Source organism: Babylonia areolata, chromosome 23 (assembly GCF_041734735.1).
Source record: "Babylonia areolata isolate BAREFJ2019XMU chromosome 23, ASM4173473v1, whole genome shotgun sequence".
NCBI classification, from domain to species: domain Eukaryota; kingdom Metazoa; phylum Mollusca; class Gastropoda; order Neogastropoda; family Buccinidae; genus Babylonia; species Babylonia areolata.
In genome coordinates, this window is record NC_134898.1 from 29507300 (window position 1) to 29522842 (window position 15543).

The 15543-nt window shown below is 42.5% G+C and overlaps 1 protein-coding gene across 1 annotated transcript in view; it reads left to right on the forward strand.

Moving 5' to 3' along the window:
- The window catches only part of LOC143298074 (E3 ubiquitin-protein ligase rnf213-alpha-like), a 168958-nt gene that overhangs the window by 64993 nt on the left and 88422 nt on the right, over nt 1-15543 (forward strand). Inside the window, exons 40-49 of the mRNA XM_076610754.1 lie at nt 371-520; nt 1299-1419; nt 3440-3684; nt 4120-4202; nt 6482-6615; nt 7914-8009; nt 10060-10260; nt 11926-12092; nt 13655-13877; nt 14565-14735. Coding sequence (XP_076466869.1) covers nt 371-520; nt 1299-1419; nt 3440-3684; nt 4120-4202; nt 6482-6615; nt 7914-8009; nt 10060-10260; nt 11926-12092; nt 13655-13877; nt 14565-14735 — 1591 coding nt within the window. The remainder of the gene's footprint in view (nt 1-370; nt 521-1298; nt 1420-3439; nt 3685-4119; nt 4203-6481; nt 6616-7913; nt 8010-10059; nt 10261-11925; nt 12093-13654; nt 13878-14564; nt 14736-15543) is intronic.

Genomic DNA, 15543 nt, shown 5'->3' on the forward strand with positions numbered 1-15543 from the left:
GTGTTAGTGTGTATATATGTGTGTGTGCACGCGCGCGCGCGTGCGCGTGTGTGTGTGTGTGTGTGCATATTGGTTGGCCACTGATGTCTATTCACTGAAGTGATCTTAGATGGAAAATGGTATGTGTGTTGTGCATGTTTTTCAGTGCATAAGAAATACTCAAACTGTATACAATTACTTTGACATGAGAGAGAAATTCAGAACGGACAAGAAAATTTGGGAGAAGGAAAGGAAGCAAAAGAATCAAATTAGCTGTCCATAGAATCATCATATTCCATTATCTGTATGTGTTCGTGTTCGTGTGGATGTGTGTGTGTGTGTGTGTGTGTGTGTGCGCATGTGTGTGTTTGTGTGTGTGTGTGTGATACAGAGAGGACCGCCTCTTGCGCTTGTACCGTGCTCTGGGATTGCGCGATGAGGAGATGTTTGACGAAAACAATGAGATCATCGACCCTGATGACACCTATGAGTTGACGACAGACAATGTCAAGAAAATCTTGGCCATCTACATGAGGTTCAGGTAAAAGCAAAGAACCAGTCCAGGGCATTAGTATCTCTGTGCTTGTCTGTGTTTTGGGGCTGTAGGGTTTATAAAGATTTCAGAAAGTAGCAGGTTGTAATTCTTTTTTTTAAAATTATTTTTTTTAGAGAATCACATGAAATTGCACTTTTTCCTGAAATCTTAAGAAAAAATTCTGCACCCTGTTCCAAAGTAGGAGTGTTTACATGCACATGCACACACACACACACACACACACACACACAGATGCGCTCAGTCACACAGACACAAAGAGAGAGAGACACACACCCACTCGCGTTCATGCACACACAGACACTGAGGCTGGAACAGGTAGGAATACGTGTGGTTGGGTGGTTTGTGGCACTGAGGCTGGAGGAACAGGTGGGAACAGGTGTGTGTGGAGGTGTTAATGAGGTAGGAACAGGTAAGAACTGGTGTGGGTGGGTGGTTTGTGGGAATGAGGTAGAAACAGGTGGGAACAGGTGTGGTTTGATGATTTGTGATACTGAGGCTGGAACAGGTGGGAAAAGATGTGGGTGGGTGGTTTGTTGTACTTTGGCTGGAGGAACAGGTGGGAATAGGTGTGTGTGGTTTGTGGTAATGAGGTAGGAATAGGTCAGAACAGGTGTGGTTGGGTGGTTTTTGATACTGAAGTAGGAACAGGTGCTGGTGGTTGGTTTGTGATACAGAGGCTGTAGGAACAGGTGTGGAAAGGTGGTTTAATTTACAACGATGGCAACAATGACACTGTGTGTGTGTGTGTGTGTGTGTGGTGCAGATGCAACATCCCAGTGATCGTGATGGGGGAGACGGGGTGCGGGAAGACACGGCTGGTGAAGTTCCTGTGCGCTCTGCAGACCCCCAAACACCCACACATCAACACCCGCGTGCAGGTCAAGGTAGGAACCCCTCAGAAAAGATGCACAGAGATGAAGTCTGTCTTTGTGTGTGTGTCTGAAAGGTGCACAGGTAAAGTTTGTCTTCACGCTTGTACAAAGGTCCACTGAGAAATAGTCTGCTTTTACATTTGTCCAAAAGGTGCACATGGGTATAGACTTTCTTTACCTTTGTTCAAAAGTTGCATGGGGATATAGTCTGTCTTAACCTTTGTCCAAAAGGTGCACGGGGGTATAGTCTGCCTTTACCTTTGTCCAATAAATGGGCAGGGTTATAGTCTGTCTTGATCCTTTGTCTAAAAGGTACGCAGGGGTATAGTCTGCATTTAACTTTGTCCAAAAGGTGCACACGAGGTGGAGGAATTTTGTTTAATGTCCCGTCTCACATATTGGTAATTGAAGACATTTTGTTAAAGTATTTATGAATACATTTGAGTATTATCGGTTAGAAGGGGTGGGAGATGTGAATGAATGGAGGGTTGGGAAAACTGGGCAAATGAGGATGAAATGAGTGTGAAATTTGAAAAAAAAAATCTAAATACAATTACAGGAAATTACTTAAAGGACTTCGTAAAAGAGAAGTCGTTAAACTGACAAGCGAAACAACTGATAATGAATGCAAAAAGTCAAAAACATCAATGTTCTCAGTCACTTGTGGAGACACACTTTCGTGTACATAAGGCTTCATCAAGCTACAGTAAAAAAAATTATATGCTTAATTGTCAGGTTACTAAAACATATGCACTTGACATTAGAACAATACTTGGTCCATAATGAATTTGATAATAGTCTGAGAGCTAAACTCAGAATTGGTCTGCGAATCGAATCAAAAGTCTGAGAGAGTCAACTGACAAGGTTTTAGACTTGAATTCAAGCACTTATAAAAGTCTCTTTCTAGTATATTGCTTATTTCCTTATATGACAATGGGCAATATACTTTTATACTATCAATTGATTCTTTGCTCCCCTTTTTGCTGTCCTGTCTGCTTGGTTGTTATTAAAGAATCCAGTATGGGATGGTATCCAACAAAAATCAACACGAGTATAGTCTGCCTTTACCATCGTTTAAAAGGTGCACATATGGTATGCTCTGCCTTTACCTTTGTCTAAAGGTGCAAAGGAGTAGTCTGCCTTTACCTTTGTCTAAAAGGTGTACAGGGTATCGTCTGCCTTTACCTTTGTATAATAGGTGCACAGGGGATAAAGTCTGTCTTCGCCTTTGTCTAAAAGGTGCACAGAGGCATAGTCTGCCTTTACCTTTGTCCAAAAGGTGCACAGGGATATAGTCTGCCTTTATGTTTGTCCAAAAGATTTTGATTTGATTTGGTATGGATACTTATGTAGTGCCTGTCCACAGTTGGAGACCAAGCTCAAAGCGCTTTACAAACTCGGGGTCATTTGCACAATAGGCTGCCTACCTGGGTAGAGCTTACTGACTGCTGCCACTGGGCACTTATCATTCGTTTCCTGCGTCATTCAGTCAGATTTTAGCTACGCACACATACACACTCAGACTGACATGTAACATTTTACATGTGTGACCGTTTTGTTAATTACCCTCCTGTGTAGATAGTCGTACTGTTTTCAGGGGTGTGCATACTGGGTATGTTCCTGTTTCCATAACCCACCGAACGTTGGCATGGATTACAGGATCTTTAACTTTTGTTATTTGATCTTCTACATGCGTATACACACGAAAGGGGTTCAGGCACGAGTAGGTCTGCTCATATGTTGACCTTGGAGATAAAAAAAAATCTCCACTCTTTACCCACCAGGTGCTGGTACCAAGATTCGAACAAGGGACCCTCAAACTGTCTTCTTCAATTGTGGGCTGCAGCTCCCATGTTTATTCGTTTGTACACGAGTGGGCTTTTACGTGCATGACCATTTTTACCCCGCCATATATGCAGCCATACTCTGTTTTTGGTGGTGACCCTCAGATTGAAAGTCCAGTGCTATAACCGCTCGGCTATTGCATGGTGCATGGGAGTATAGTCTTGCCTTTTACCCTGTGTCCTACAAGGTTCACGGGGGCACAACAGGCGAGGACATCATCAACAAAGTGCGGCAGGCCGAGCGTCTGGCCCGACAGAACGCCACGCCCTTCAGCCACCGGCCAGTGTACACCGTGCTGTTCTTCGACGAGGCCAACACCACGGAGGCGGTGGGGGTCATCAAGGAGGTCATGTGTGACGGAACGCTGGACGGACAGCACATGAACCTCTGCCCCAACCTTAAGATGGTGGCCGCCTGCAACCCTTACCGCAAGTGAGTTGTGTGTGTGATGGGGGTGTTGTTGGGGTGGGGGTGGTAGTGGGGTGGGGGTGGGGGTGGGTGGTGGGTGTGTTTTGTGTGTGTGTGCACGCATGTCTGCAGGCATGTGTATGTGTTTATGTGTGTACTTAAGAATGGATAAAGAAATCTTAATCACTCATACACATACCTACATGCATGACCACACATCCACATATATGCCCATTCTGAATCCATGCAACTTACACATTCTTGCATACATGTGCTCACACACACACACACACACACACACATGCACGCACACACACTCTCACACATGCACATGCACACACAGACGCACACACGCATGCACACACACTCTCACACACTCTCTCTCACACACACACACACACGCGCACACACACAAAGCATGAAGAAATTGTAACACAAGGTTTGAACCCCGATGTGCAGACATTCTGATGAGCTGATTGAGAGGCTGGAAAACGCTGGCCTCGGCTACCATGTGGATGCTGACAAAACTGTCGACAAACTGGGTAAAGTGTGGAGTGTGTGGCACTTGGTTTAGGTTTCAGTTTCAGTTTCAGTTTCAAGGAGGTGTCAAAACATGCGTACAGATCCATATATGCTGCAGTATATCTGCTGTTATCTGCAATATATCTGCATGTATATATACATATATATATATATAGATATAGATATATATATATGTATGTATGTATGTATGTATGTATTTATGCTTCAGTAATGTAGCCTTACTTGCGTGAACGTGTGTCATTACAAGTGACTTAGAACGTAGATGTTTTTGACTTTTTGCATTCATTATCAGTTCTGTCTCTTGTTAGATCAGTGACTTCTCTTTTGCAGAGTCCATTAAGTAGTTTTGTGTAATTGTATTTAGATATTTGTTTCAAATCCCCCCCCCCCGCCACCCCATATACCTGGTTTCCTCCAACTCACCATTCATCCCCCCTCCCCCTCCTCTTCTAAATGGTAATACTGAAATGAATACATTAATACTCTACCAAAATATCTTCAGTCACCATGTGTGTGACAGGACATTTAACAAAATTCTTCCTCCACACACACACACACATATATATATATATAGATATATATATATATATAGATAGATAGATAGAGATATATATACTCGTAGAACAAGAACAAGAACAAAGCTTTAATCTCCAGGCCTCCGGCCCCTAGAAAGAGGTCAAAAATACACAATATGGTGATCACGCAGCGACAACAAAATGTAAAATACATACTAACTTAAACCTGTAGAACAAAAGTGCTTCTTGTGCATAGTAAATTAATTCTAACTTTCATCATTGTTGTCACAGAATTCCTGTCGTATCTTCAGGGCATTAAATATATAAACACAGAGATTACGAATACTGTAAACAGAACCATTCTTCAGCAAGTGAACATACGATTGACCTTAGTTCAGATGTTTTTGCCACAGGTTATTGTAAAGGACACAGTTGTTTATAAAATGGTTTTCATCTTTGACCACATTACAACATTTACATGCGTAATTTGAATTACATTTGAATGTGCTCCTAAAAAATGATCCATTTATTGGGAGCAAACCAAGCCGTAATTTTACCTAACAGTCCCTAAAACACTTTTTATCCACAAAGTCAAAATATTGCTCACACTGAAAACCAGTTTTAAATAGTCTGTAGTTATGATATATATATATATATATATATATATATATATTTTTTTTTTTTTAGAAAAAAAAGACAGAAAAAAAGAAATAAAGAACCAGATGCTTAATACTGGCATGAATCAAACACACTAATCTGGCCTTGGATGTGGTGGTCACTTTGAATGGACCTGTGTACAGGGTGCTTGTTGTCTGTGTCACTGTCATTGACTGTTGATGTTTGTGTGTGTGTGTGTGTGTGTGTGTGTGTGTGTGTGTGTGTGTATGTTTACCTGATTTTGTAAAGCACCCAGAGCCCTGTTGAGAGAATAGCTGCTATGTAAATTCACATCGTTATTATTACTATTTTTTATGATAATGATTATTAAGATTATTACAGTGATATGTATCATTATCATTTATATTGTCATCATCATCCTTATTATCATTATATTGTTATTACTACTATTATTATCATTTTCATTATCATTTTTCTTCTTCTTCTCCTTCACCATTATTATTATTATCATTAACATCATCATCATCATCAATATGATTATTGTTAATATCATCATCATCATTGTTATTGATATTATTATCATTATCATTCTTTTTTTTGGTTCTTATTATCATCATGACATCATCATTTTTCTTTTAATTATTTTATCATCATTACCAATGTAATTATTATTCTTATCATCATCGTTACTATCTTTGTCATTCTTCTTTTTCTTATCATCATCATCATATCATCATCATCATCATCATTTTTCTTCTTACTATTATCATCATCATTATTATTATCAACAATATTATCATCAGTTTAATTATTGTTGTTATTATCATCATCTTCATCATTATTATTATCATTACCATTCTTCTTATTTTCATCATCATCATTATGATTATTATAATCATCATCATTATCCTCCTCCTCCTCCTCCTCATTATTGTTATCATCATCATCATCATCATTATCCTCCTCCTCCTCCTCCTCTCCTCTTCATCCTCCTCCTCATTATTGTTTTCATCATCATCATCATCATCATCATCATCCCCTCCTCTTCATTCTCCTCATCATGATTGTTATCGTCATAATCATCATCTTCATCATTATTATTATGATCACCTTCATCATGATGATGTAAGTGTGACTGGTTGCAGGCCGGGTGCCGATGCGACGACTGGTGTACCGAGTGCAGCCCCTGCCCCAGAGCATGTTGCCCCTGGTGTGGGACTTTGGGCAGCTCAGCACACGGGTAGAGAACCTCTACATCCGACAGATGGTCCGGCGCTATGTGAGTTGGTTTGTGTGCTTGTGTGTGTGTGTGTGTGTGCGTGTGTGTGTGTGTGCTTGTGTGTGTGTGTGTGTGTGTGTGTGTGTGTTAATGATCTGATAAACATTTTGTTCATTTCTTTCTTGTATCTGAGTATACTTCTTTTTCTTGTGCGTTCATGGGCTGCAGCTCCAATGTACGCTCGTGTGTATGCGAAGGGCAATTTATTTGTTCATTGGTTTAGTTTTACATCTTTTCAGTGAGTGTGATATAAGAATAAAGAAAAAAAAGAGAGATAACATTATTTTGGGGTTAAAAAGGGGGATGGAATATGTAGAGATGTTTGTGAGGGAAGGCATAGTGTGTTAGTGTGTGCTTGCGTCTGTGTGTGTAAGATGCTTTGACTTCAATTTCACACATGATTTTTCAATCGCAGATGAAAAAAAAAAAAAAAAAAAAAAATCAAGATATTAAGTATCTTCATGAGGGTCCATTTGAAATGGTGTGGGGTGAAAGGTGTATGATTATCAGTATATTTACACATGCATCTAATTGTGTAATATGGTTTGCTGATAAAACATTAATTTCACGTGATTTTTGCATCAGAGATGGAAAAAAAACAACCAAGCTATCATAAGTATTTTTCATGCAGGTCTGTTTGAAATGGTGTGGGGCAATAATTGTATGGTTATCTGTATGCTTATACATGCATCAAATTGTGTAAATGTTTTGCTGATGCTTTAAAGTTAAAATCGCATTATTTTTACATCAGTTTATGTGAAAAAAAGTCTAATTAGGTATCGTCAGTATTTTTATGCAGGTCTGTTTGAAATGGTGTGTTTATGGTTATCTGTATGTTTACACATTCATCTAATTGTGTAAAATGGTTTGCTGATGCTTTAACGTTTATTTCCATTGATTTTTAGATCAGAAATGGAGAAAAAAAAAAATCAAGATTACATAAATATTTTATTGTGGGTCTGTTTGAAATGGTGTGTGTATGGTTATCTGTATGTTTACACATGTATCTAATAGTGTAAAATGGTTTGCTGATGCTTTAACGTTGATTTCACATGATTTTTGAATCAGAAATTAAAAAAATTGTCATGATAAGTATTTTTATGCGGGTCTGTTTGAAAAAGTGTTGTGCAACAGGTGTATGGTGTGTGTGTGTGTGTATGTGTGTACACATACGTCTGTGTGTAAGATGGTATGTTAATGCTTTAAAATTAATTTCACATGATTTTTAAATCAGAGCTGAAAAAAAATCACAATAAATATTTTTATTTGGATCTGTTTGAAATGGCTTGGGGTAACAGGTTCGTGAAGGACAGTTGGCAGAGCTGGATGATGCAGGCATGAACGTCCTGTGCAAAATCCTCATGGAGTCCCAGGAGTTCATGAGAAAACTGGCGGTAAGGTTTTGACGGATTGATTGGTAGATTGATTTGGATACTTATATACACAGCACCTGTGATTGATTGATTTGGATACTTATTTACACAGCGCCTGTGATTGATTGATTTTTTATTTGGATACTTATTCACACAGTGCCTGTCCTCAGTCAGAGACCAAGCTCAAAGCACATAACAGACACAGGGTCATTTGCACAACAGGCTGCTAACCTGGGTAGGGCTGACTGACGGTTGCTTTGGGCACTCCTTATTTATTTTTTGTGTCGCTTCAGTCAGGCTTCAGCTCAGTCATGCATGCGCACGCACACAGACACAGACACACACACACGGGCGCACATACACACATACACATGCACATGTACATATGTATATTGTAATGAATTTATTACAAATTTTTGCCAGGAGCTACTCGTGTTGCCGCTGTTTTTTGTTCTTTTTTGCATATGCTAAGTGCATGCTGCACAGTTATGCACAACACTTGACATAGTCACCACACATCACAGTTATGCAAAACACTCATCTTCTTCTTCTTCTTTGTTCATGGGCTGCAACTCCCATGTTCACTCGTTTGTACACGAGTGGGCTTTTTACGTGTATCGCTGTTTTTACCCCGCCTTGTTGGCAGCCATACTTTGTTTTCAGGGGTGTGCATGCTGGGTATGTTCTTGTTTCCATAACCCACTGAATGCTGACATGGATTACAGGATCTTTAATGTACGTATTTGATCTTCTGCTTGCGTATACACATGAAGGGGTTTCAGGCACAAGCAGGTCTGCGCATATGCTGACCTGGGAGATTGGTGCATAACATTCGACATACACAACACACATCGCATTTACACATAACACTCACCACAGACAACACACATCACAGTTACACATAACACTCGACATACACAACACACATCACAGTTACACATAACACTCACCATAGACAACACACATCACAGTTACACATAACACTCACCGTAGTTAACACACATCACAGTTACACATAACACTCACCGTAGTTAACACACATCACAGTTACACATAACACTCACCACAGACAACACAGAACACAGTTACACATAACACTCACCACAGACAACACACATCACAGTTACACATAACACTCACCACAGACAACACACATCACAGTTACACATAACACTCACCACAGACAACACACATCACAGTTACACATAACACTCGACATACACAACACACATCACAGTTACACATAACACTCACCGTAGTTAACACACATCACAGTTACACATAACACTCACCGTAGTTAACACACATCACAGTTACACATAACACTCACCACAGACAACACACAACACAGTTACACATAACACTCACCACAGACAACACACATCACAGTTATACATAACACTCTCCATAGTTAACACACATCACAGTTACACATAATACTCACCATAGACAACACACAACACAGTTACACATAGCACTCACCATAGTTAACACACATCACAGTTACACATAACACTCACCATAGACAACACACATCACAGTTACACATAACACTCACCATAGACAACACACAACACAGTTACACATGAGTGATGGCCTAGAGGTAACGCGTCCGCCTAGGAAGCGAGAGAGAATCTGAGCGCGCTGGTTCAAATCACGGCTCAGCCGCCGATATTTTCTCCCCCTCCACTAGACCTTGAGTGGTGGTCTGGACGCTAGTCATTCGGATGAGACGATAAACCGAGGTTCCGTGTGCAGCATGCACTAAGTGCACGTAAAAGAACCCACGGCAACAAAAGGGTTGTTCCTGGCAAAATTCTGTAGAAAAATCCACTTCGAGAGGAAAAACAAATAAAACTGCACGCAGGAAAAAATACAAAAAAATGGGTGGCGCTGTAGTACAGCGATGCGCTCTCCCTGTGGAGAGCAGCCCGAATTTCTCACAGAGAAATCTGTTGTGATAAAAAGAAATACAAATACAAATACAAACACTCACCACAACACTACCCTCAAAGACAGACGCCACATGTCACTACACCTGAACGATGACCTGAGTGATACACCTGTGCAGGATGAGTGCAGCTTCGTCAGCCTGCGAGACGTGGACCGAGCACTGACCGTGGCCAGCTGGTTCCTGGAGCAGGCCCGACACTCCGACATTCTCTTCAGGAAGCTGGACAGGAAGCTGGACCCACAGGACGAGGAGGAGGAGGAGGAGGAGGCGGTGTCTGGGTCGGGCACCTCTGTGGAGGACGAGGAGGAAGAAGAGGAGGTGCTGCTATTGTCTGGTTTTTCTGTTTTGTTTTGTTGTCTTTTAAATCACCCTTTGACATGACACATGCACGCAGGCATACGGTCATGTGTGCACACACACATGCACATATGCATGCATGTATGCATGCATGCATGCACACACATCCAAGTCTTGTTCATTATATCCCCAATTGAGATCATGACAGCAATTAAATGAAACTAGACTCTTTTTTCAGTTCAGTTCAGTTGCTCAGGCAGGTGTCACTGCATTTGTACAAATTCATAATCACTACACCACATCTGCCAAGCAGATGCCTGACCAGCAGTGTTACCCAGCGTGCTTTGTCAGGCCTTGACAGGGGGAAAGAAAAAAACAGGAATAGATAGACCAAAAAAGCTTTGTTCATTCAAATGTTCTTTCAGTATGTGTTCATTTGAATGGCCTAACCAATTTCTCAGAATGTGTGAGTGGAGTCTGTAGCATCACTGCACACAGGAAGTTCCATTCAGTATGTCCTGAGGGTTTAGATAACAACCTGGTTAGATACTTTTGAGCACCTGCTAGGAGAAAATCAATCCTAGTAAGAAGAAGAATCATGAAAATATGTAGTACTCATGTGGCACAAACTCCCCTTATGATAGGCTCTAACCACCTCACATGAAGCAATGCATACACAATAGTGCATTATAATGAACCTCAGCACATGAAAAAACAACACATATATGTGTATCTATACACCAAGACAATACTACAAATTGCAGGTATGAAGAGAGTCACACACACACACACACACACACACACACTTGACAAAAAATACTCAACACACGCACAGACGTGCACACAGACGCTTGCACTCACACACACACTTGCACGCACACAAACTCCCACCCACAGACACACACACACACACACACTGCATGATGATTTCAGTAGAGGATAAAGTGGTTGTACAGGAGGAGGAAGAATGCAGACAATTAGCTATACTTCATCACACCCAGACAGTTAGCTATGCTTCATTCACCCAGACATTTGGCTATGCTTCATTACACCCAGACAATTAGCTATACTTTATTACACCCAGACAGTTAGCTATGCTTTATCACACCCAGACAATAAGCTATTCTTCATCACACCCCGACAGTTAGCTATGCTTTATCACACCCAAAGGCCTGTTTGAACAAGTGGGTTTTAACTCTTTCCATACGAACGGCGAAGGAGACGACGTTAACAGCGTTTCACCCCAATTACCATCATCAAAATATTGCAAGCGGAAGGCTCTTATACTGAAGACGTGAATGTTGACAAAGAATACCACAATTCTGACGACGGAAGCTAAAGGTAGGGTCATTCAGACACCCACTGGACATCCGAGGGGTCTATGTAGAGGAGAAGAGAGGACTGGCCGTACTGAGTGAGTTAAAGTTTGCTTTGAAAGAGGACAGCATTGGTAGGGACGGAGATGTATTGTGAGAAAACAGACCAGAGAGAGGTGGTGATGGATGTGGCTGATGTAGAAGAGCTGAAGAAACACTGCCATGCCTGCTTTGGAAACTTTGCAAAATCCAGTATTCACTCAAAGTGATTGATTAATCATTCAAAACGCATCATCAGGTTGACAAAAAAAAATGTGTGTGTGTGTGTGTGTGTGTGTGTGTGTGTGTGATTGTGTGTGTTTGAAATCAGGGCAAAGACATGAAGGACATGACCAAGGCCTTGGTTCTCTCCCTTGGGGTGTGCTACCGGGCGTGTCTGCGCAGCAAGGAGGAGTACGACCGACACATCATCCCCCACTTCCAGCACCCCTTCACCCTGCCAGACAACCTGCACTACTTTGCCCGTGTCATTGACAGGTAAGTTATTGACAGGTGAGCGATGCCCCATACTTGCCTGTGTCACTGACAGGTGAGCTCTCACTTTGCCTGTGTCATTGACAGGTAAGTTATTGACAGGTGAATGATGCCCCACACTTTGCCGTTGTCATTGACAGGTGAGCTCTCACTTTGCCCGTGTCAGTGACAAGTAAGTTATTGACAGGTGACTGATGCCCCACACTTTGCCCATGTCACTGACAGGTAAGTTCTCATTGACAGGTGACTGATGCCCCACACTTTGCTCATGTTATTGACAGGTAAGTTATTGATAGGTGATTGATGCCCCACACTTTGCTCATGTTATTGACAGGTAAGTTATTGACAGGTGATTGATGCCCCACACTTTGCCATTGTCATTGACAGGTGAGCTCTCACTTTGCCCGTGTCAGTGACAGGTAAATTCTCATTGACAGGTGAGTGATGCACCACACTTTGCCTGTGTCACTGACAGTTGAGCTCCACTTGACAGGTGAACGATGCCCCACACTTTGCCCATGTCATTGACAGGTGAGCGATGCCCCACACTTTGCCCATGTCATTGACAGGTGAGTGATGCCCCACACTTTGCCCATGTCATTGACAAGTGAACGATGCCCCACACTTTGCCCATGTCATTGACAGGTGAGTGATGCCCCACACTTTGCCCATGTCATTGACAGGTGAGTGATGCCCCACACTTTGCCCATGTCATTGACAGGTGAGTGATGCCCCACACTTTGCCCATGTCATTGACAGGTGAGTGATGCCCCACACTTTGCCCATGTCATTGACAGGTGAGTGATGCCCCACACTTTGCCATTGTCATTGACAGGTGAGCTCTCACTTTGCCCGTGTCAGTGACAGGTAAATTCTCATTGACAGGTGAGTGATGCACCACACTTTGCCTTTGTCACTGACAGTTGAGCTCCACTTGACAGGTGAGTGATGCCCCACACTTTGCCCATGTCATTGACAGGTGAGCGATGCCCCACACTTTGCCCTTGTCATTGACAGGTGAGTGATGCCCCACACTTTGCCCATGTCATTGACAGGTGAGTGATGCCCCACACTTTGCCCATGTCATTGACAGGTGAGTGATGCCCCACACTTTGCCCATGTCATTGACAGGTGAGTGATGCCCCACACTTTGCCCATGCCATTGACAGGTGAGTGATGCCCCACACTTTGCCTGTGTCATTAACAGGGCAAAGTGAGGTGCCATGTAGACAGTTAAACTCTATTTTCAGGGGTGTGCATGCTGGGTATGTTCTTGTTTCCATAACCCACCGAATGCTGATATAGATTGCAGAATTTTTAACATGTGTATTTGATCCTCTGCATGTGTATACATATGAAGGGGATTTAGGCACAAGCAAGTCTGCACATCTGATAACCTGGGAGATAAAAAAAAAGAACAACTCCACCCTTTACCCACCAGGCGCCGTGACCGGTGTTCAAACCCATCATCCTCAGATTTAAAGTCCAAAGCTTTAACCACTCAGCTGTTGCACCCTTCAGCCCAAAAGGTGTGACAGGAAATGAAATCTTGAATCTCTTGCCAGGTGTCAGGACGTGTTCCTGGACAGTGTGCGGCTGGAGGACAACATCGCGAGGAACCAGGCCCTGAAGGACAACGTCTTCATGATGGTGGTGTGCATCGAGCTGCGCATCCCTCTCTTCCTGGTCGGCAAGCCTGGCTCCTCCAAGTCCCTGGCCAAGACCATCGTGGCCGACGCCATGCAGGGCAACGCTGCTTACTCAGAGCTTTTCAAGACCTTCAAACAGGTCCTGTCCTTCCTCCTTCCTTTCCGCCTTTCTGTCGTTTTTTTTTTTTTTTGGTTATGGGCGTTTGTTGTTTGTGTGTTTTTGTTTGTGTGTAGGGATGGGGTTTAGGGGGATGTTGTGTGCGCTTGTGTGTGTCTGTAGGAGTGGGGTTTCGGGGAAGTTGTGTGTTTGTGTGTGTGTGTTGGATGAGGGCAAGGGAGGTTGTTGGTGAGAGGAGCGTGTGTGTGTGTGTGTGTGTGTGTTGGGGGAAAAGGGGGGGGATGGCATGTAGGGCTGTGTGGATGGGCATTGTGTGTGTGTGTGTGTAGGGATTGTGCTGGGAGGAGATTGTATGTGTGTAGGTGGGTGGATGGGGCATGTGTGTTTAGTTGTGTGGGTGTGGGTAGTTTGTGTGTATGTGTGTGTTTGTACATGTGCACCTGTGTCTGTGCTAATGTCTGTGTCAGCTTGGTTACCCATGTTCAGCTGTTCAGAAAGGAAGCCGCAGTGTTACACAAACTCACACCAACAGTCGCTGAGACAGACAAAACACTGATGCATGCCTGCACTGATACGGACGCACACACTTCAACATGTGCCTGACGCTGGTTCACACATGAGGACACACATTTGGTATCCCTGCATAGCGCCCACACACCCAGTCATGGTTTGGAGGAAGGTGTGTGAACCAGATCACTCTATCTGCAGGCCCAGATGGTGTCCTTCCAGTGCAGTCCCCTGGCGACGGCAGATGGCATCCTGGGAACATTCCGACAGTGCGCCAAGTTCCAGGAAGGGAAGTCGAAGACAAGCTTTGTGTCTGTGGTGGTTCTGGACGAAGTGGGTCTGGCTGAAGATTCTCCCAGAATGCCTCTGAAGGTAAAGTAAATACAAAAATGGGAAGGGGAAAAAAAAGAAAGAGTGAGGGGAGAAAGAATTTGCATTTAATTTTATTTACGTTTAAGGCCAAAGCCCTGTTTCAACGATTACGAACAAATAAGCAAATTTCAACATCAGTGGTTCCTTGTGGACTGCCGGTGCTGGGACGGGGACAGACAAACCTGGGTGTGGTTGTGTTTGGGGGACTCGGAATGAGCGGCATGGGAGTAATGCCACTGAAACAGAGCACATGATGGGGCAGCAAAAAAAGAAAAAAAAAAGAAAAGAAGCAAATCCCATGCTGATAGTTTTGAACAATTGTGTCATTCAGTGAAAGTGTGAAAAGGACCTGAAATATACAATGAAATTAGTTAAATTCAGAATATAAGATATTGTTGTAATATCTCCATCAACATAATACCACTTCACTGTCTTAATATAATCTTTTTTTGTGTTAGACTTCATCCATACAGTATTCCACAGTATCATTTTAATCTTTTTTCCCTCAAACTTCATCCTATACACCTCTCAGTCTCAGCGTAATCACTTTTCCCTCAAACTTCATCCTATACACCTCTCAGTCTTATTGTAATCACCTTTCCCTCAAACTTCATCCTGTACACCTCTCAGTCTTATTGTAATCACCTTTCCCTCAAAGTTCATCCTATACACCTCTCAGTCTTATTGTAATCACTTTTCCCTCAAACTTCATCCTGTACACCTCTCAGTCTTATTGTAATCACCTTTCCCTCAAACTTCATCCTATACACCTCTCAGTCTTATTGTAATCACTTTTCCCCCAAACTTC